General features: G+C 33.4%; 1 protein-coding gene across 2 annotated transcripts; it reads left to right on the plus strand.

Moving 5' to 3' along the window:
• Window positions 1–19,654: 19,654 nt before the first annotated feature.
• On the plus strand, window positions 19,655–23,596 carry LOC18095865 (uncharacterized). 2 transcript variants are annotated; one of them, XM_024596293.2, is made up of 4 exons: window positions 19,655–19,991; window positions 20,346–20,507; window positions 20,655–21,139; window positions 22,951–23,596. In XM_024596293.2, exons 1-4 carry the CDS (start codon window positions 19,703–19,705, stop codon window positions 23,320–23,322), a joined length of 1,308 nt encoding a protein of 435 aa, XP_024452061.1. In that variant the 5' UTR covers window positions 19,655–19,702; the 3' UTR covers window positions 23,323–23,596. The 2 variants fall into 2 exon arrangements, with proteins under 2 accessions (XP_024452061.1, XP_052306085.1); XM_052450125.1 differs by lacking the exon at window positions 20,346–20,507.
• The last annotated feature ends 469 nt before the right edge of the window (window positions 23,597–24,065 follow it).

Here is a 24,065-nt window from a genome sequence, read left to right on the forward strand (position 1 = left end):
AAATACTAAGTAATAGTTAGGATAAATTCATATAACTCTTAAATAATAATCACTAAAGCTTTTTAACTTAACAATATATTATTGTGAAACTTTTTTTATGTTAAACCATTGTTTTTCAATTATAAGTGAAGTAAATATAAATTAAAAATGAATAAATTTTTATATATTTTTAATAAATGTTTTATTTTTAACATTATCATTTTTTTTGTTGAAATGAGTAAAAACAACATAGGAACAACAAATAATCTATAACAAATCACCTAGGAATCAATTTAATAATTTGATGATTTTTGAAATGTCATTAATAATTTTCAAAATTTGATTGTTTATGTTTTTATTGGTTTATTTTTTGTTATTGTCATTTAATAATTTTACTCATTTTTTTGTTGAAATGAGTAAAAAAACAACATAGGAACAACAAATAATCTATAACAAATCACCTAGGAATCAATTTAATAATTTGATGATTTTTGTATGTCATTTAATAATTTTCAAAATTTGATTGTTTATGTTTTTATTGGTTTATTTATAAGTTTTATTTTTTTGAGTTTTAATAGTCAAAATAAAGTACAAATATATTATTATATATTTTAAAAGTGATTTAAGTTACTTATTTTATGTTATTTATACAATGTATAAATGAAAAAATAACCTATATTTTAGGATTTATTATAAGAAAAGCCTTTTTTTTAGGATTAATAAGTTTCTTTTTGGAAATTTACCAAAATTGATCATTTTCTTCATTAAAGATTGAATTGAATTTACTAATTGTTAGTGTACCATAATATTAGCATTGTATTAAAGGTGTGATAAATATTAATAAAAAAAATTCTAAGGAGTTTGAATATCAAGGATTAATAAAACGACATATTAGGTATATGAATATCAAGGATTCAATTAATTGGCTATAAAGTTTAGGAACATAGATTAAGCTTAATATACAAAGTACAAGGGAATAAATACTTTTCTAGTCAAAATAGAAATGAATAAGTGGGCTAAAATGCAAAACAAGAAGAATAAAGGACAAAACAAATACAATAAGGATATTACTAGGATGTTCTTAGAATAAGGGATAAAAAAATAAGAATATTCCTAAGAATAGTGTAAATAGGATAGGTAAGACAAAAATAAATAATTGATGGAAAATCTAGCCACTCACATCATAAACCAACCCTATTAAAAAACCTAGCTTCATCTCTTCCACTATTAATATAAAATCTTAGCCACCATTGAAGAGCAAAAAAATAAATAAATTGAGAAAGAGTGAAAGAGAAAGAGAGTAGAGGGCTGAAACTTGAGAAAGAAACCACACAAAAACCTTAAAATCTTCTCTCCCACTAATCAACCCAAAAACAAAATCACGAACCTTAGTCATATCTCAACCTACCTCACTATATTTTGGTTAACCAACATCATTTCGACCACCACAACAGCAATCCTAACCTCTTTCTCATATCTCCTCATCATCCAACTGACTTCTTTACCCTTATATCCTCGAAAAACATCAAAATAAAGAAGGAAATGAAGTTGTTAAAGAAAAAAACAATAGACAGTTAGACTTTCAGCACCTTTGATCCTTCTCACTGACCTTCGATGTCTTACACTGCCACCACCAAAAGGAATAACATGGGGTGGCACAACTTACATGCTAGGCCACATGCCTCCCTTCCCTACCAATAAGCTTAATGACACATTGGAAGCCAAGTTTTCTTGAAGAAACAATGATAAAGGGAGAAGTGGTTGGACTTTGAATGAACAGACCTCCCTCATTTGATGGTGGTGGCTGACACATCCTCCACCATGAGAAATAAAAGGAATTATTTCTTCTTATGAACCAGATCACGCACATGTTCTCCTCATTGTTTAGCTTAACAACACGATGAAATCTAAGTTATCGCTAGCAACTGTTCTATTAATGTTTTACCACTATCACCTATTGTTTTAGCCTTTTTGGTCCACCTTATCCATTCTAGAAGGTCCATTTTAAACTCTAAATATTTTATAAATAATTATTTTGGTTTATTATGTGTGTTATGATGAAATTGCTGGGTTTGAACAAACTTTAAGATTGGTTGCATATGTGAATATTTGAATTGCTTATGTGTTTAATTTTCTAACATAGTGCATTTTATAACTAAATGTGCATCGCGAATGTGTTCAACATGTTTTCAAGACTTTTATTTTTTCACATCTAGGTCAAATCCTTTAAGGTTTGCATCTTGCTCATGTTTGATATTTTTAGTCATTCCTTTATATTATTTATGCACGGGTTTGCTTTTACATAAAAGGATAATGTTCACACTCATACTTAGATTTGCATTGAGTTTTATAACTTATTTAAAAAAAAACCCATCAAGGTTTTGACCCACATTAAAAGACATTCAAAATATTTTCAAAACATTCCTTTTATTTTTTTAATCATTTTTGTCAAAATCAATGTTTTTTTTTTTGTTATTCATTCATGATATTTAAGGCAATATCCTAAAATTGAACTGTAAATGTAATTGTTAAATATAGCAACACATCTTAGAGAAAATGAATCCATATAGGTCATATTTTCCAAATTTAGTCCAAAATGGACATTCATACCACTAGATCCCATTAATGAGTAGATGAACCTATAAATGTCATTGTTTGGATGTTTAAGACTAGGATATAAAACTTCCTTCAACAAAATACAAGTAAATCTTCACCATAGAATAAACAAACATTCACTAGTCATTGTCTATAGACCTTGGATGCATAAACAAATATTTTGCACTACCCTTTCTAGGATTAGGGCTCAATTTAAGGTGCCCAATATAGGTCCATCCAATTATTGACTGGAATTTCTTGATAAACCATTATTGGTCAAAGGTTTTGATCAGGAGAAATTGGTTGTAAATATGTTAATTCACTAATTCTTATCAAAATGAATGAATGCAATTAGGAGTGGAAAATATGACCCGAACTTTATAATGGATAAACTCAAGCCTAAACATCTGTCCAGGGTTTAACTCATTGCAGTGGACTCACTCCCATCCTTGTAGATAGACCACTAGTAGATTAGACACAACAGACTCATAAGGAATCGAAGACAAATAGTAATGCACTTTATCTTAGAATGTTTTAAGGTGATAATATCTTCTTTTTAGCATAACTAGTACCTTACCTCAAAACTTTAATGACCAGTTATGATTTCTAGTGACTATAGTACTAGATGACGATTTCTTTTCATAACATAATATCTTTTTCCCTCTCAAAACAAAAAAAAAAAATTTTCTTATGGAAAAAAAAGCGAGTCACTGCAATGTCAGGTAACATTGTAAAGAGATTTTGAGTCATATTTCCAAGAGTTTATGGACATATTTAGTATTGAAACTAATTAAGATGATGGTGTTGAAATTCTGAAAAGCTAATTGTGATTATTTTATTTTTACCAATTTATAAGCATTAAAGATTTTATGACAAATGATTAATTCTTGACAATAACAAGTTTTCATTTAAAGAAGATTCTAAATACTTCAACAAATAAATATTTTTAATAATCTAGTTTAAATTATGTTTAAACATGCTTATTGTGTTTTAAGATTTTAATTTGATTTTAAGATTTTAGTATTTACATGCCATTTTCTTGTAGTTAAATTAAACAAAAAACTAATCTGAATTGACATTAGATTTTATTAACTTCATATCTAATATATGATGATTCAACTATAAAATTAACATGTTTAATGCTTCGGCCTTGAATGAAGGAAACCATAATTAAAACACAAGATTAACAGGATAAACACGAGGTTAATGCACGAAAAAGACCAATACATGCATTAAACCATAACATTGACAAGAAGATAATGCAAATGAAGTCAATAAAAGAAAACGTTTTCAAAAGCTTAACGAATTGAGGACAAGGAATTAAATTATAAAGAGATAAATCATTCCAAATTAGAAGAAAAATAAAGAGGTTAGTGCATGACCTTGACTACTGGCACATTATATACGGTGGAACTCAATTGTCAGCTAGATATGATGAAAATTCTATGAACTTTCCGGCTCTCTTTTTGCACATTGTATGTTCTTCTTTCTAATTAAAAAAGAAAAAGAAAAAATAAGAGTTACTTGCCAAAAATTTACAATTAAATATATCGCCGTTCTAATCCAACAAAACCAGCTAAGATCTCCACTTCGTGATCTTGGATTGCTTGCCTAAAATCCGTAAAATATAAAAAGACAATCTGCCAACCTTTTAAAAGGAGGCTACCCAAAAAATAAAGACAATTGGGGGATGGATATAAATATTTATTTGAGAATCAAAAAATAATTCAATCAAGTCCATTAAAAAAATATGTTTTGATCCAGCAAGTGGTTCTAGAAAGTGATTCTAGTGAGACCATAAATAATTTAGTATTTAATTAATTACAATTGCACTCGGGGTTTGACGACGTTGTCCCATCATAGATGTTCCTCGTTATTATCTCTTCGTAGATGCTAATCGTATATTAATTAACAATTAAAGTGTAATTAAGCGTGCTTTAGATAACAACCAAACGTAAAAAGATTGTTTTTTGTTTTGTTGAAATAAAGATTGTATTTCTTAATTACATCCACATACATGTTCTTAGAATCCCTACTTGGGATTAATTAAGATTTAATTAAAATACCTCTATGAATAGGAACAAATCAAACACAAATATCATTTCTTCAAAAAAAAAAAAAGACTTAAATTCAAAATCTCAAATTAAATGAGTATTTTCTTTACCATCTCAATCAATATCTTAAAAGCAAAATCCTCTTGGAAACTTGTCTAAATTCGCATTATACTCACCAACCACAATTCTAACCTAATCATTTAAGTTGAAAAATACTTCCACTTGACTTTTCGATAGATACTCTCCCTTTGGACTTTAAAATATCTTTTCCTCTTTATTTATAGGGTAAAACAACCATAGCAAGGCCTCGTGTAAAAAAATGTTGAAGATTTTATGTTCATGCGTAGTCATCATCATTCTTTTCATTGACTTGTTTGAATTTCAGCCCTTTGAAAATTGTGTGCAATTTACACCGTATATGAAAGAGACCTCCAATTCATCTCTCAGCAAGATATGATCGCATTCTTATGTAAACAAACAATTTGACTAGTTAGTGGGCTATGTTTTTCCACTAATTTAGTCTATCTCTCCCGGCCCCTGGTGGGGGTTGACACGGATCTTGACCCTCTCTGATGAAACATTCTTCTGGTCATCCTTCGGCCCCCACCTTGTTTATAATCTTACAATATTTGAAGACAAGGGTTTGAAATTGAAGGTTGCTGCTTCAATGCTTGTCCCCGTTATGCTTTTCCGATGATTAAACAATTCTATTATTTCTTTTGTCCTCCAGCTGTGTGTTTCAAATGAGTGCGATCTATGAGAGATTGTTTTACATTTCGGTAACTTCTGTTATTTTTTTTCTTAATTTAATGACTAAAAAACCATTATAATCCATTTAATGACTAAAAAACCATTATATTAAATATTATAACTTTTCTATTAATTAAAAAAACAAAACAAAACTAGCCACCACCTTCAACCTTTTCTCTTTCCCTTTCTAAATTCTAACCCTAACCTTAAATTTCTAACTTGTTTGATCTAGCTAGGGCTGGAGGAAGAATATTTCACACAATGGATTGATGGGTAAAATTCCATAGGTTCAAGCATTTTCTTTTCATTTGTCACATACTAGACCTTTCAAGGAACAATCTCACAGGAATCCAGGGGAACTTTCAGGATGTCACAGTGTATGAAGAGGGAATCCGGGGGAACATTGACAGAGAAGTGGATGAGTGGACATCGGTCAATCAATTGTAAGTTTCTCGTTCTGCTCAGCTTTTACTCGTTTTGGTTTATGCTCTCTCTATGAATATCTTTGCTTGGAACAGTTGTGGTTTAGGTATGTCTAACAAATGCTATTTCATTCGAAATAGGCTGATAAATTGTAATGTTGGAATTTGTTTTCTGTTAGAAACAAAGAAAGATAATTGTTGTGACTCTTTAATCAGAAATTTGTGGAATGTTGTAAATGTTAAATGGGCTTTCCTAGAATCTATAGGCAAATAAGGAGGTATTATAGTGATGTGGGACAACTCTATCTTTGAGGTGAACACCATAGAATTTAGGGGGCAGTGGATTTGCCTATACGGCACACATGTTAACTCTTTCTTTAAATGTATGGTAGTTGGTGTCTATACAGTAACTTGTGTGCAAGAACTTGCTAAACTATGGGAAGACATCATCACTCTTAAGTGTGTTTTTGAATTGCCAATAGTGGTGCTATGAGAGAAGTAGCAGCTACCTTAATCACTCAGGTTCAGCTTCTTTCCATAGATTCTTATCTAACTGTTTACTGATAGAATTCAATTTGCAGGGCCACCGTTTCACTTAGTTTAGGGGTGGATCCATGAGCCTCGTCGACAAGGCTTTTTCCTCTCTAGATTTTCTCCTGCAGTTCCCAACCTTAACTTTTTATCGCTACCCTAGGGGGATGTCAGATCATTGTCAGTTGCTCCTATAAAACTCTGAGGTAGATTGGGGTTGGAAACCTTTCCGCTTCATAAACTATTGGTTGTCGCACTCTTCTTTCATGGTTGATTTTGAGGTCTTTTGGTCTGATAAATACAGGGAATTTCCAAATGATTATAGACTGGTTAAGAAGCCGGGGATTCTGGGGAAAAGGTTAAGGTAGTGGACCAAATCCACTTTTGGTGATTAGAACCTAAAACTAATATACATTCATAATGCCATTACAACCTTCAAAGATTTAAGCGAAGTGCGTCCCCTATCTGCGTCTAAAAAATCAAAGCTCTAGGGTTTAAATTTTGAGTTATGAGAGGTTAGCAGAATGGTTAAGGATATCTGGAGGCAGAAACCCTGACAAAAATGGTGCAAAATGGGGTATAAGAACACTCATTTCTTCCGCTTATCAGCAAGATTAAGAAAAGGCTGCAACCATATCAATAAGATCGAGCATAATAGAAGCTACCTAGTCTCTTTAAACGACATCAAAGAGGGTGCTGCCAACTTCTTCTCCGGTTTGTTTGCCAAGCCTAAATGCAGAAGAATTGAAATATGACAATCAGGTTTCAATACAATTTCAGAGGCTAGTTCAGTTGGTTAGAAATATCTCATTCAATGGAGGAGGTGAAGCAAGTTGTGTGGGACTGTGACGGTTCAAAAGCCCTTGGTCCTGATGGGTACAAGGTATGGGACCTTATCAGCTCAAATATAAAAAAGACCAGACCATGCTCCATCTCTACAATTAATCTTTCCCGTATACAGAGTTCACGAGGCCGAAGAGATCTCCTTCAAGACAGGTTGACAGAGGTATCAGTCGGGCTATACACATTTGCAAGGCTTATTGATTGCTCCAGAACTAGATGTTTCTGCCATCACCCACATTGAACTTGACATTGGAATGAAGAGGAATGGCTATGCTTTCATTTAAGGAGATAACCGACATCATGCTACACCAAGTTTTTGTTATGAAGAGATCCTAAGCCAAGATTACCAAAGGGTTTGCTCTTGATGACCTTATGCCAAGCCACCTTGTAGATACCACGCGAGTTTGAAGTACCTTTTCATAAAAAGAAACGGTTGATAGAGGAGATGACATTATTAATACCCTTTGGCATAGGAAAAACAAATATATAATAAAACGACAGAGCTTAAAACTTATTTAATTAGACATAGCTTCCCAGCCATACTAAAAAACTTCCCTTTCCGTGTACTTAACTTTGCTCTAATAGTGGACAACATTGGTTTCCAAGTAGAAAGCCTACTCGGATTGGCACTAAGAGGCAACCTAAAGTATATGATCGGGAAAGTATCACTGTGACATAAAAATTATGTTTTCTAGACCTAAAGTGTAGTCGTCGTCTGAGCTTTTATAGAAATTAACTTTTAGGCCTGAGATGATCTGAAACCAATAAAGAATCCTCTTGGCATGCAGTTGAGAGGAGTAATAATTTGACATGAAAATCAGAGTATCATTTGCATATTGCAAATGAGTTATGTGATGTTTTGTAGAAGTTTTGAGGCCCTTGAAATAACCCAATTCTGATGCCCTGTTGAATAAACCTGTCAACCCATAAACCGCTATGTCGAATAAGACAGGTGAAAGAGGGTCCCCTTGCTTAAGACCCCTCTCCAGACTGAATTCTCTCCCGGGAGAGCTGTTTATCAATATAGTCATTTTGGAGGTGGATAAGCATTCAAAAATCAGTTTCCTTTAATGAGAGCCAAAACCCATATAACCCATAGTAATATCAATATGTTCCTACAGAATCAAGTCGAAGGCTTTATGAAAATCTACCTTTAATAAGAAATTGTGCTCCTTCTTGTTACAAATACCATAAACAACCTTGTTTGCTATCATGAACCCATCTAAAATCTGACGCCTGACAATGAAAGTTAACTGGTTTACACTGATCACATCTGACAAAAAACTTTGAAGCCTAGTAGACAAGAGTTTTGCCACTATTTTATATAACTCATGAATCGAGCTAATCGGACAAAATTGGAAGAATCTACTTGGCTCTTTAGTCTTTATAATCAGTGTCACAAAAGAAGAGCTAATACCCTTGGGAAATCTGCCAATTCTGAAAAATTCTTGGACCATCATAAAGACATCTGAGCTGATAAGGTCCCATACCTTTTTATACAAGGAGAAGGCATACCCATCAGGACCAGGGGATTTTGAACCGTTATAGTCCCACGCGACTTGCTTCACCTCCTCTATTGAATGAAGTTTTTCTAGCTAAACTGAACTAGCCTCTAAAATTGTATTGAAACCCGAGTGTCCTATTTCAATTCTTATGCATTTAGGCTTAGTAAACAAACTAGAGTAGAAGTTGGTAGCGCTTTATTTGATGTCGTTTAAGAGAGTAGGTAGCTTTTATTTTGCTCGAACTTACTAATATGGTTGTGGCTTTTCCTTTGCCAATAAGTGGAAGAAACGAGTGTCCTTACCCCTCATTTTGCACCAATTATGTTAGGATTTCTAACCTTCTTGCTAACCTCTCATAACTCAAAATTAAGACCTTTGAGCTTTGATTTTTCAGACACAAACAGGGGACGCACTTCGCTTAAATCTTCGAGGGTTGTAATGGCATTATAAATGTCTATTAGTTTTAGGTTTTGATCACCGAAAGTGGATTTGTTCCATTGCCTCAACCTTTTCCCCAAAAACCCTAGCTTCTTAACTAGTCTATAATCACATGGATATTCCCTGCATCTATCAAACCAGAAGACCTCAAAATCAGCCATGAAAGAAGGGTACGACAGCTAGCAGTTTATGAAGCAGAAAGGCTTCTAACCCCAAACTACCTTAGAGTTTTGTAGGAGCAAATAACAATGATCCAACATCCCCCTAGGGTAGCGATAAAAACTGAAGGTTGGGAACTGCAGGTGAAAATCTAGAGAGGAAAAAGCCTTGTCGATGCGGCTCATAGATCCACCCCTAAACCAAGTGAAACAGTGGCCTTCCAGATTGAATTCTATCAGTTCACAATCAGATAAGAATCTATGGAAAGAAGTTGAACCTGAGTGATTAAGGTAGCAGCTACTTCGCTCATGAATATCGAGGGTTTTTTGAAGTCGCATAGCACCACCATTGGCAATTTGAAAGCAAACTTAAGAGTGATGATGTCTTCCCATAGTTTAGCACGTTCTTGCATATAAGTTGCTACATAGACACCAACTACCATACATGTAAAGGAAGATGTGTGCCGCATAGGTAAATCCACTACCTCCTAAATTTTATTGTGTTCACCTCAAAGATAGAGTTGTCCCACGTCACTATAATCCCTCATGATTTGCCTACAGATTATAGGAAAGCCTATTTAACACTTACAACATTCCACATATTTCTGATGAAAGAGTCATAACAATTATCTTTTTTAGTTTCTAACAGAAAGTAAATTCCAACATTACAATTTATCAGCCTATTCTGAATGGAATAGCATTTGTTAGACATAAACCATAATTGTTCCAAGCAAAGATAATCATAGAGAGAGCATAAACCAAAACGGGTAAAAGCTGAGCAGAATGAAAAACTTACAGCTGGTTGACCGATGTCCACTCATCCACTTCTCTATCAATGTTCCCCCGAATTCCCTCTTCATATACTGTGAGATCCTGAAAGTTCCCCTGGATTCCCGTGAGATTGTTCCTTGAAAGGTTTAGTATGTGAGAAATGAAAAGAAAATGCTTAAACCTGATGGAATTGTACCTATCAATCCATTGTGTGAAATCTACTTCCTTCAACCCTAGATCAAACAAGCCTAAATCAAATTTTGAAAGGATTTTGGATGCGAATTGAGGGTTTTTACAACAAATAGAATAGAGACAACAAACTATTGTCTTTTATGGCCCGGGTGTTGCCAAAACCAAGTCTTGCCTTAAAGTATCATAAAAATACTCTTAATAGGAAGCCTGCCTATGAGCTTGTTATAAGATATATTTACAACCAGAAGATTCTCTAGTTTTCCAAGCTCTTGTGGTATCTCTCCAGCTCATTGAACTCCAATTTTAAATTTTGAGCTTGTCTATCCTAGAAATAGATTTGGAAATAGAATCACTCGATTTATTTTGAAACAAGCTCCTGCATAGAAAATAAAAGGCATTCACATTTGGTATGTAAACAAGCATTGAATAATGCATTAGTTAGAGAACTAGGGGAATTGATACAGGACTTATAGTAATTACAATGATGAACAATTTCCAATCTCTTTAAGAATTTGGCCCACCAATGAATTCCCACATCCAATTGAAGGATGTTCAAACAAGGAAAAATCACATCCCAAGACAAAGGTTGAAAGAGAAGGGAGAACAAAAGGGAAAAACACAAAAGGAAAGCAAGGCAACGAGAGACCAAACTAGTTAGTCCAATTCATGATACATTCAAAATTTCTAAAAAGATCGAAGCTTATGTAGCTGAAATTTCTAGCTAAGGAGTTCAACCAAAAATCCAAACGGTGAAAGGTGAGGTAAAAAATCACATCCCAATATGGGGTATTAGACTCGAATATCACACGATTACAAGCTATCCATATAGACCAGTACAGTCCTTTATAGAGAAGGGTAATGGCATAATGCTAAAAATTGCCTCTAACCGAGCTGAACCATTCCTGTAGGTTATGATTTGGGTCTTTAGGCAGACAACCTAAACACCCAAACCAATTCAACAATCTACCCCAGAAAGACCATGTTATAGGATAATGATGGAAATGATGATGTATAGTCTCAATCTCCTTGTAGTAAAATGGACATAGAGTTTCCTTATAGATAATAGTCCCCTTCTCAGCTAAAAAACTTTTGTGTTGAGACTACCATTTAATAGGAGCCACATGAACACATCCACTTTTGGAAGGGCAAAGCCGTTCCAAAACAGAATGGGGAAGGAAGGATCTTTTGAAGGAGAGAGGCTATTAAGAAGATGGCAACCTGAGTAAACTGAATAAACGTCGAAGCCATGGAATTTCCATATCTTATTGTCTTCACCTTTAAAGAAGACCAGACCACACTCCACCTCTGCAATTAATCTCTCTCATATATAGAGTTCATGAGACTAAAGAGATCTCCTCCAAGACAGGTTGATAGAGGTATTGGTCGGGCTATACATATTTGCAAAGCTTATTGATTACTTTAGAACTAGATGTTTCTGCCATCACCCATCTTGAACCTGATATTGGAATGAAGAGGAATGATTATGCTTTCATTTAAGGAGATAGACGACACCATGTCACGCCAAGTTGGAGATAGAGAACCTGCAAACATAGAAAGCCCATTTGTAAATTTTGGCTGATATTTTTGAAAGATGAGGTCTTTCCAACCTCATGCCACTCCTTTATTAAGATTTCGGGGCCATTTAAAAAGCAGAGCCAAGTTTTTATTGTGAAGAGATCCCAAACTAAGATCACCAAAGAGTTTACTCTTGTTAACCTTATGCTAAGCCACCTTGCAGATACCACGCGAATTTAAAGTACCTTTCCACACCAAAAAAACGGTTGATAGAGGAGATTACATTGCTAATACCCTTTGGTATAGGAAAAACAAACATATAATAAAGAGATAGAGAGCTTAAAACTAATTTAATCAGACATAGCTTCCCAGCCATGTTAAAAAACTTCCTTTTCCATGTACTTAACTTTGCTTTGATGGTGGACAACATTGGTTTCCAAATAGAAAGCCTACTCGGATTGACACCAAGAGGGAACCTAAGGTATATGACTGGGAAAGTATCATTGCGACAGAAAATTATGTTTGCCAAACCTGAAGTGTAGTCGTCGTCCAAGTTAATTCCTATAAGTGAGCTTTTATAGAAATTAACTTTTAGGCCTGAGATGATCTCGAACCAACAAAGAATCCTCTTGGCATACAGTAGAGAGGAGTAATCCTCTTAAACTACATAACCCGATTCTGATTCCCTGTTGAATAAATTTATCAACCACTAAACTGTTATATCTAATAAGAAAGGTGAGAGAGGGTCCCCTTACTTGAGACCCCTCTCCAGACCGAATTCTCTACTAGGGAAGCTGTTTATAAAGATGGCTATTTTGGAGGTGGACAAACATTCAAAAATCAGTTTCCTCTAACGAAAGCCAAAACCCATATAACCCATGGTAATATCAATATGCTCCCATAGAATCGAGTTGAAGGCTTTATGAAAATCTACCTTTAGTAAGAAACCGTACTCCTTCTTATTGCAAATTCCATGAACAACCTTGTTTGCTATCATAAACCCATCTAAAATCTGACGCCCGACAATGCAAGTTGACTTGTTTACACTGATCACATCTGATAGAACACTTCGAAGCCTACTAGACAAGAGCTTTGCCACTATTTTATATAACCCATGAATCAAACTAATCGGACAAAATTGGGAGAATCTGCTCGGCCCCTTAGTCTTCGGAATCAATGTCATAAAAGAAGAGCTAATACCCTTAGGCAATCTGTTAGTTCTAAAAAATTCTTTGACCATCACAAAGACATCTGAGCTGATAAGGTCCCATACCTTTTTATAAAATGAGGTATTTCTAACCAACTAAACTATAAAGAATTTTTTGAACCGTCACAATCCTACACAACTTGCTCCACAACTTGCTCAGGGCTGATAAGGTGAAGACAATAAGATATGGAAATTCCATAGCTCTGATATTTATTCAGTTTACTCAGGTTGCCATCTTCTTGATAGCCTCTCTTCTTCAAAGGATCCTTCCTTTCCCGTTCTACTTTGGAAAGGCTTTGCCCCTCTAAAAGTGGACGTGTTCATGTGGCTCCTATTAAACGGTAGTCTTAGCAAAAAAAACAAAATTAGTTGAGAGGGAAATTATTATCTATGAGGAAGCTCTTTGTCCATTTTATTGCAAGGAGATTGAGACTATACATCATCCCTTCCATCATTGTCCTATAACATGGTCTTTCTGGGATAGATTCTTGAATTGGTTTGAATGTTTACGTTGTCTGCCTAAAGACCCAATCATAACCTACATGAATGGTTCAACTCGGTTAAAGGCAATTTTCAGCATCATGTCATTACCCTTCTTTGTAAAGGATTGTACTAGTCTATCTGGATAGCTCGTAATCGTCTGATATTAAAGTCCAAGACCCCATATTGGGATGTGATTTTTTACCTCACCTTTCATCGTTTGGATTTTTTGTTGAACTCCTCAGTTAGAAATTTCAGCTACACGTGCTCTGATCTTTTTAGAAATTCTAAATGTATCATGAACTGGACTAAGTAGTTTGGTCTCTTGTTACCTTGCTTTTCTTTTTTGTTTTTCCCTTGTATTCTCCCTTCTCTTTCAGCTTTCATCTTCTTGGTTTGGTGAGAGAAAGGGGGATGGGAAAGAGGAAGAATGAGAATTTCTGATATAATATATACAAGAATAATTTGATGATTTTATTATATTTAAAAATTTGTATTAATTTGGAATGTAAAGTTTAATTTTTCAAATTATAATGGGTAATAACAATTCAAATTAAACAATATGTTAATGCTAGACGTAATTTACCCATTTTTTCTCCCATGGATGGTACTATATTTATATTATCATTTCATAATGTTTACTAGCTCAATTCATTACTATACACATCTTATATTATTTCTTCAGCTATTGAAAATTAAAACTCATCTATGCCTATATGATTATAAAAAAATAATAATGTAAGGCTGCTATAATTGTACAGCCATCGGAGACCACGCTGGATTGGTAGACACATCCCCACTTTACCACTATTCATTGTAGCTTAATTGACTAAATGTCACAATTTATCAGATCGTGGGGTTGACGTTTAGTCTGGTGAGAAAGTAATAACAAGGAAGAAAAACCAAATAACACAAAATGCAAGACTCCCTTTATAGGGGAGGGGAGATTGCTGGTTAGACAATGCCAAAGAATATCCAGTGAATACAATTATAGACTAATTAGATATGATGAAATTCAAGATGAAGGATATAATAAACAATCACTTTAATAAAAATAACTATAAGTGTAGATTTAATCGTTAGATTAGATTGAAATTCAATGAAGATATTCTACTTTAGTGTTATATGAGATTGGAAAAGTTCTCAAATTAGACATAAAAATTATTTTTTATATATTTTTTCTAGTTATTTTTAGATTTTAATTATTTTTTCTAGTTATTTTTAGTTGGATTTTTTCCAATATAGGCTAGGTCAGTTTTGTCATTATACAAACAATTAGCGTATTAATTTCAAAAGATTTTTATGAATTATTGGCTTAATTTTCATATCAAAATTCTTCTCTCGTTATATCTTATACGCATTAAGAACCGTCTTTGAGTTTTAAGCTTAACAAACACATGATTTTAACGTAGCTACAAGTTCTATGTGGTTTTTTTAGTAGGATGAAATGATAAAAACCCTCAAGAAGAGGAGCGTTATATCCAACTTTATGTGTGATTTGGCCGTTCGGCTAGGATTTAATCATGGCCACCAAGCGCACAGCTTGATCTCATATCTACATCATAAATACAAGTATATAGTTTTTTTTCTTTTATTTTTTAACTTTAAATAAGTACAAGGCAATGAATTTAATAGTGATTGTTTTTTAAAATATTTTTTATTTAAAAATATATTAAAATTATTTTTTAAAATTTATTTTAAGTAAAAATTAAATTTAAAAATTAAAAAAAAAAAACAACATTTGAAAGAGGTTCGAAAGCCGCCCCGCCCTTTAGTCCTTACATTCCCTTTCTTCACTTGCCATGATTATTGTTTAAGGCGAACCTCGACTTTCTGTTCATATCACCTTTTATTAAAGAATGCCCTAAAGAGCTGGCTGATTCATAAATATGACCTTGCAACATCGAATTATACAAATGGAAACGACATAAATTAAAATGTGAAACCGTAAATGGAATTTCAAGCAATTTTTTTTTCTTTTTTCAAATTATTAACAAATTAAGGGAAGAGATAATAGCTCTTTCAAATGGGCACATTATCAATGAATACATGGGATTGTATGTAGTTCAAGTAATAAATTAATTTATCAATGCATATGTGTATATAACACCATCCTTACTTTGGATCATTCTTCTTCTTCTTTTTTTGTTCTTTTTACATTACCAAATCACAATATTGATATAATTGTCTGTCTCGCTATATTTAAACCTACGATCTGGGTCATAAAATCGAGATAACCCTATAGAAAGCAAATTAAAATGAATTATGAAACTCAACTTTCAATCAACTTAATATCGAAGCATGAAATTAAAAAAAAAACATAGAAAAATGACTCAAGTCAACTCGGATTAACCCGTCAAACTCATGACTTAGGTAATGAGACCAGGATAACCTCATAGAAAGTAAACTAAAAAATAATCACAGTCGACGCGGGTTAATCTACCAAACTTGAGACCCGGGTCATGAGACTAGGATCGATAACCCCATGTAAAGCAAATCAAAATAATCCAACTTTGAATAATGAAATTTAAAAAAATTAAAAAATAAATAACAAAACACCCATGTTAACTCGGGTTAATCCAGCAAACTCATGGCTCGAGTCATGAGATCAAGATAATCTTATAGAAAGAAAACTAAAACAAATCATGAAGCCTAATTTCTAATCAATAAAATATTAAAGGATGAAATTAGAAGAAAAAAATCAATTAAAAAAATAAAATTGAGTCAACTAGATTAACCGTTAAACTCGTGACTCGGGTCACAAGGCCGAGATAACCTTATAAAAGTAAATCAAAATAAATTATGAAAGTCAATTATAAATAAATTAAAAATTAAAAGATAAAATTAAAAAAAATTATTAAAATGAATAATATTTTATGATGTGGTGTATACTTAAAGCACTACTTTTTGTAGTGTTTTGTTAATGTTAATGAGATTTATTTTCTTTAGACACATTATGCTGTTTTTCAGCTGATGGACCTAATTTGATCACCGAACAACCACGCATTTGTCTTGTACGCCTATAGAAATTTTGTTTTGAAGGGAAAAAAAACGCTTGGATTCTGGAATGCATGAGCTCGTAATCATATGATTCGTGAAGACAAATTCTTGCCCCAATTATTTTATAGTGACACAAATGTTTGATAAGAACTCTTGCTATCAATAATGAGCTTTTTATTCTCATAAAAATAATTGAAAATGTACTTAAAAAAAGACTCATATTTAAAGCCTAGTTGTAAATTAAGTTGTTTCAGCTTTTTACCTTGAAAGAATGCCTTGTGATATCCGACCTCGCAATAGTTTAAAAATAAATCAATAATATCGGAAGAAAAAGAAAAGAACTATCAAAGACTCATTGTTGCTGTATTGTAGACACTAGCCCGCTATTAAAAAGAGAGCTTACCAAAATAGTTATAAAACCATTATAAAAAGGTAACACAACCGCTTGAGCAACGACATAAAAAACGAACCAAATAAAATATCATAAAATAAACATATTATATCATGTTTATATTAAAGAAATTAATTAAATTAAATTAAAGAAAGAAATAAAATTTATTTTTTTAAAATCTAAATTTAACAAAAAATGAAAAATGAAAAATATACAATATAACTTGGTTTATTTATAAAATTAGTGAAAAATCATATAAAAAACAAATAAAAAAATAACAGAGCTAATTTACAAAATCAAGTATTGAATGATGAAATTGAAAAAAAATAAGCTTAAAAAAACAAATGAACCCGAACAAATATTCTAAACTTGGGTTAATCTTCCAAATACACAACTCATTAAATCATACACCCAGACTCAATTAAGAAGTTCAATTTAATGTTTAATGATGAAATCATAAAAAAAATATCATTTTAAAAAATTTGCCGAAGTAAAAAAAAAGGAATAAAAAATGAAGAAGGATAAAATCATAAGAAAAATTCTAATTTTAAAAATGGTCTCAAATAAAATAAATAGCAATAAAAAAAATTGAGATCAAATCTAACATATTAGAAAATTAAAGGATAAAATTAAAAACAATTTCAATTCTATAAAATAATTCAAATAAAAAATATTAATTGAAAAAACAATAACTAAATTTAAAGAAAAAAATAAATTAAAGAACTGCCGTGAAATTATGGAAGGTTAGAGTGAAAATCAAGGAAAAGAAAAAAAAAGCCAATTGGCACAAAAAACATGAGGGAATTAAGGCACATGCGCCACCATGGAAGGTAAGCCCTGACATCATGAATCAAAAAACACCAATGAATATTGGTTTTAGCCGCCTTAAGTTGTTGCATGCACGCGCCTCTTAAACATGACGAGACAACTTATTTGTTGGTGTGTGCATTGCACACATCAATAAATATTGTTTTAATTATTTGTATATTTATTAAAATACTTAATTGCTTTATTGACCATATGATAATCACAAAAAAAATAAAAATGAAAGTACAAGACGGGTTGAGGAAATTTTAATTTTAAAGGTAATTAATTGTGCTATGAAAAATAAAATTTTGAAAAAACTTCTAGACCAAGTTAAATAATTTTGTTTTGTTTTTAAAGGCAATTAAGTAATTATTTTGCGGAAAAAAAAAAAAAAAACCTACATACCACCGATTAATCTCATAATGCTTAATGATTCATGTGAAAAAACAATAATAACCCTCGGTTCCAGGCCTGAGTTTTCTTAAGTAGAGCTAAAGTGTTATTTTATTGTTTCATTTCACAGTAAAACACGCCTTAGAACTATAGGATCTTTGCAACATCCAATAAGTTTTTGTTCGTTGGAAGATGTGAAAAGACCATAATAACCCCAACGTCAGGCCATTGAGTTTTATTTAGAAGAGAAAAGGCATTATTTTACTATTTATAGTAATTTTTCAACGTCCTTTATCTTTTAGTTAATGCTTTTCAATTGGGTTAATCTCTTATTAAATGAAACACAATCTCTATGCAACTTGTTACGGGTCAGGCCTATATTTAATGGGCTTACACCTGTTACGGGTCAGCCCAATCTCTATGCAACTTGTTACGGGTCAGGCCTATATTTAATGGGCTAACACCTGTTACGGGTCAGGCCTATAGTGATCTAGACTATATCGAGTTTTGACAAATTGTGATTTGGTTAGCTCTCGGAAAATCAACCAAAACCGGTGACTTTTTTTTTAAACAAAGAAAATATTTATTTTTATTTTTTTATAAAATAAAAATATAAATTAATTTAGAATAATCTAGATCGAGTTTAAAAACTATAATACGAAGTAATAGAATATAATCTTATTGAAATTATTCTGAAAATAATTTCATTAGCTAAAATAGGATAATAAAACAGAATTTTAGTAATCATGTCCTTATAATTTTTTTCCTTGATGAAAAGTTGCTTCTTAACTACTTTTTTATTTTAAATTAATTTTTTAATATATTTTTGGATTATTTTGACAAGCTGAGGTTAAAAATAAATTTTAAAAAATAAAAATATATTATTTTAATATTATTTTTGGATTAAAAAAAAACAACTTCAGAAGACACGACACAATCAGTATAGAGTTTTGTGGCCTCTTTCATCTACCAAACTCATTTGCAGAGGAGGCTAAACCCATGAATAAAACTCCAAATAACGTGCCTCAATGAGGAGGCCTTGTCCATTTCTTCTTCACAGTAGCCTGCTCCCTGCTGAATGTGTTGCCCAAAGACAATGGACTTTGATGTTCCATTGTGGGCCTCTATTGTGGGCCTCTAATGTGGGCTTATGACAATATAACCAATCGACAATTCACTCTCTTTCAATTTATTTCCTCACAAGATACAGCTCTAGTTATACCCTAATTTGTAGTGAATGACTGACTGTGGAATTGTTTTTGGTCAAACACAGTTAGTTTTGGTTTTTATATTTTTTATATTTTTATGTTTTAAGAGTATTTTTAAAAATTTTTATTTTTTTTTGTTTTAAATTAGTATTTTTTTTATATTTTTAAATTATTTTGATGGGCTAATGTTAAAAATAATTTTTAAAAAATAAAAAAAATATTATTTTAATATATTTCTAAATAAAAAACACTTTATAAAATAACCGCAACCAAAATCTCAAACACTAAATATTTAATTGGAAGTGTGCATTGAGGGTCAACATTATAATATTAAATTGATAAGAGACTGAACTAACAATTCAAGATTGTACAAGGACGAAACTGTTCGTTATAATTTATAGACCTCTTGCACATTTCAGTGATCAAACAAGAAACACACCCAAAGAACAGAGCCTTAGCCTAGATGGATCTTCTCTGCCACGCATACTCTAATTCCTCAGATGAAGAACCCGAACCCGAACCCGAATCCGAATCCAAACCCGAATACGGACCCGAATTCAGACCCTTCATCCCCCCTCCTCCTAAACGTTTCAAACCGGAAACCCCATCTCAAAATTTCCGAACAGAAGCTCCGGTTCCTGGCAGATACATATCCAAGCGTGAACGAGCTCTCTCTGCCCAATCCCCTCGGGTCCCCAACCCGGCAACAAACCCCAACCTGAACCCGAACCCCCCTGTCGTGGCTTCTCCTGGTAAATTTATTTTCCTTTCATCACTTACTTTTTGTTAGTGTATCTTGTGATTTTTTTTTATGCTGATTTAGGTTTGAAGAAACTGCAAAGTTGGCCGATATCAACGAAAACTTTAATTTGAAATGAGCAAAGAAATGTTGGTTAGTTGGAAAAATAGGTTAATGGGCTTGATTTGTTTTGCTTGGTTAACAACAATATACTGTATTTGGCCAATATTAGCTTTTAGTTTAGCAACTGAAAAAAAAATTACATGATTGTTTTGTGCAACATTAGAGTTTGATTATGATTATTGTATATGCTGCAATTAAGTAAAAGGCTGAGTCTTTGTTTCTCCTTTTTAATTCTTGTTATTAGTTCTGGGAAGTATTAGTGATTCGGAGATACCCCGTGATGTTTTATCATCATTGAGACAAGCAAAGGGCCGTGCATCGCTAAGTCAAATACCCAAAAGGCTGGCGGTTGATTTGCGTAGCCATACGAAGGCTGTCAATGCTTTAGATTGGTCTCCAAGTCATGGTATCAATGGTTTTCTTTTGGATTTCGTCAATATACTTCTTAGATTTGTATTTCTCTTGCTTTAGCTGAAATTTTGTTCGCAAAGCATTATACTTTGTTGTCTGTATCATTGGCCATATTGATCTGTTCATTATAGTTAGTCTACAGCTCATCTCCTTGCTTCTGCCGGAATGGATCAAACTGTCTGTGTATGGAACGTGTGGAGCCGAGATCAGAAAATAGCACGCCTATTTAGATATCATAATGCAGCAGTTAAAGATGTGAAATGGTCGCCACAGGGACTATCCGTGCTTTCTTGTGGATATGACTGCTCATCCAGGTTGATTGATGTTGAAAAGGGGATAGAGACTCAGATTTTCAAGGAAGATCAGGTTGTTGGAGTAATAAAGTTCTGTCCAGATAACTCCAACATCTTCCTTTCTGGCGGATCAAAGGGCTGTCTCAGATTGTGGGATATTAGAAATGGTAATGTGGTTCGTGAATACATTCGAGGTCTAGGTCCAATACTTGATGTTGAATTTACCATCAATGGCAAGCAGTTTATCTCATCCAGTGATGTCTCTGGAAGCAATCTCAGTGAAAATTCAATTATTGTTTGGGATGTCTCACGGCAGGTTCCATTGTCCAACCAGGTAAGAGACTTCTTCCAGCGTACTTTTCTTTCCATCACATAGAGTTTGTTAGTAAAGATTAGTGTCGTCTTTTAGATCCCTTACAATGCTTGTGTACTTGCATTTCTTTGAGAGGTTGCTTTCATAAACTCTGCATAATGGTTGAAGAATTTTATTGGGGTGGCATGTGCAGAGAATATGCTTTAAAGCTAGGTATGATACCTTTGGTCTCCATGCTATGTCTTCCTTCAGTGGCCTCAACTTCGTAGGTGTTTGTCGTAGGTGTTTGTTTCATCTTCTACCGAAGACCTCACAATTGACATTTGAAATTACTCTAGTGTTACCAGGTTCATTCCATATAATTAAATTGATGTACAAGCAAACAGACAAAAAAAAATGATAAAAAAATGTGTATCGTAAAATTAGTGGTTACTTATACCTGATATGTTATTTTTGACGTGGAGAAATGACCATAGACATTGCCCTAAAATTCTCTTTGAATGTTGTCTGCTCGCGACATGCTCAGACAGTCTCTTCTTATTTTTCCTCTCTTTATGATAAAGGAGGGGCATGGCAATCAAAAAAGATCAATCTCAATTACTAGATGTAATTTAATTTATTTTCGGGTTTCTATATCTTCAGTTTATTACCATGTTCATATTTATTTTTCTTGAGGGTTTCCTCTTGTCTGGAGGATTTTGGATGCTTATGCTCTTGCATTTAATTGTATGTTAGCCTGTTTATCACACTTGTGTAACAAAATTGTGCTGAGACATCCATCTTCCCAGGCCATTTTGTAGTAACATATCTGGAAAAGGCGAATAGGCCTGATACAGAGTGCTGAAATAGCTAGAACACTGCACTCTTGCTAGTGTCTTGTCTATTATGATCGTGCTTGTGATTTTAGGATGTGGAGTGAAGTAGAGTTTAATTATAAGCCATTTATAGTTCTGATTCAATAATGCAGATTCATGAGCTTTGGAAAGGCCAGTTTCGAGAACCTTGGAACATCAGGGATCCTCACCTTTATTACACTTGAATGTTCCTGTCACGAGGCTTTGTTTTTTTAAGTTCTGCTAAACAACAAAGAGAATCGTTAATTTTGTCACAGCCACTTCTACCAAAGTTGCTGTCAGAACAATATTATGATCAATCAAATTACTTTTCACTGAATCAGCAGCCTGTTTAAACAATTAGGACGCATGGACCTAGGTACTATGTTTCCCAAAGCAACACTTCGGTCCAAAATCTTACATTTTGGGATGCTTGGTCAGCAGCTAAAGCACCTTCTCAGGTCCTTCTTCCCAAGGGCTGAGGCCTAAAAATGTGGCTGTAAATTCTAATGAATTATGAAAATTGATAATAAATCTAAGCCTTTAGCACTTTCACGTGTGCAGTGATGACATGACCTGAGGATGTATACTGTTTCATTTTCATAGATGTGATACCTGAGAATTGCTATTGACCAATTCCTATGTGGTGTAAACTAGGTTACCAACCTGCTTCCTGTATATTGCTTCTATACATCTCAAGTGTCCACTTGTTTTCTTAAACCACACCCTGCCCTTCTCCTTTGTCATTAGTTCTTGAGTCATCTAACCTAGTTTTTAAAACCAGCTGAAGACCCCTCTTCTTGACTAATGAAGACTGACATCACACGCCAACCAACATTGATTTTCTCATCAGGTTCAGCTGCATGATATATTAAGCATTTGTTGGATAGGACGAGTTAAATTTGAACGATGATCCTCATTGTATCTTGCCAAACAGTAGCACCTTTGCATTTTTGCTTGTTTTACTTATAAAGTGATGCTTGTTTTTCCCTGTCTCAGGTTTATGTGGAAGCCTATACATGTCCAAGTGTTAGGTGCCATCCATTCGAGCCATGTTTCGTTGCCCAGTCCAATGCAAATTATATTGCTATCTTCTCTTCAAGTCCACCTTTCAGGCTGGACAAGTATAAAAGGTATGAAAGCCATGGTGTCTCTGGGTTCCCCGTTAAATGCAATTTTAGCCTGGATGGTGAGAAGCTTGTCTCCGGCTCGTCAGATGGTTGTATATACATATACAACTACAGGTCATCAGAGCTTATCAGAAAAATCAAGGTGTATGAGCAAGCATGCATAGACGTTGTTTTCCACCCAGTTTTGCCAAATGTAATTGGTTCATGCAGTTGGAATGGGGATGTTTCAATATTTGAGTGACCACATTTGCGTCGTTGGACAGGTTGGTTCTTCTGGGAACTAAGAGCAAACAAACAAAAAAGGCAAATCTTGCAATTGTGTACATTAGGCTTGAATAGAAAGGCCAAAGCAATGGATATAACTGTACTGAGCCGTAGCTGCTATCCGGCCTTTTTTTGTTTTTTTTAGTATTCATAAAGCATTATTCCAAGTGATTTCGTTTAAGCCTCAAAAATGGACATCTAGGATGTGAATTGCTATATATTTCTTGCAGTAGCAGCTATAAATTTGTTGATATGCTTTTATATATATATATATATATATATATATCTCATTTAGCAAAAATCCTTTGACCCTGAAAATATAGGGCTGTAAGGAGGCCTTTGTCATGTTTTCCGAACCCAGATTAAAGCGTCTGAACTTTTCCAATTTAAGCTCAAATTTAACGGCCTGGAGATCCATAGATGTCTGCTTATCCCTGGAACTTACACTGCAAGCCAACGTGCTGCAAGCACACAGTTGCAATCTACAGAATGTTTTCTGGATGTTTCGCAGCATTTCATGTTTGCATTCATAAATCCAGGAAGAAGCTTGTGCATTTTCATCCGAGCACTGCTTTGGAAAACGATTGTTGGTGAAGACAAGGAGACCCAAGTCGACATCATCAGGTTGCAGGTTGCACGTTGTATGATCGGGGACAATTCTGTCGCCATACAATGTGAAATACATGTGTGTCTATTGGTATATATGATAACGAGAGGTTT

Source organism: Populus trichocarpa, chromosome 1, assembly GCF_000002775.5.
Source record: "Populus trichocarpa isolate Nisqually-1 chromosome 1, P.trichocarpa_v4.1, whole genome shotgun sequence".
Lineage (NCBI taxonomy): Eukaryota > Viridiplantae > Streptophyta > Magnoliopsida > Malpighiales > Salicaceae > Populus > Populus trichocarpa.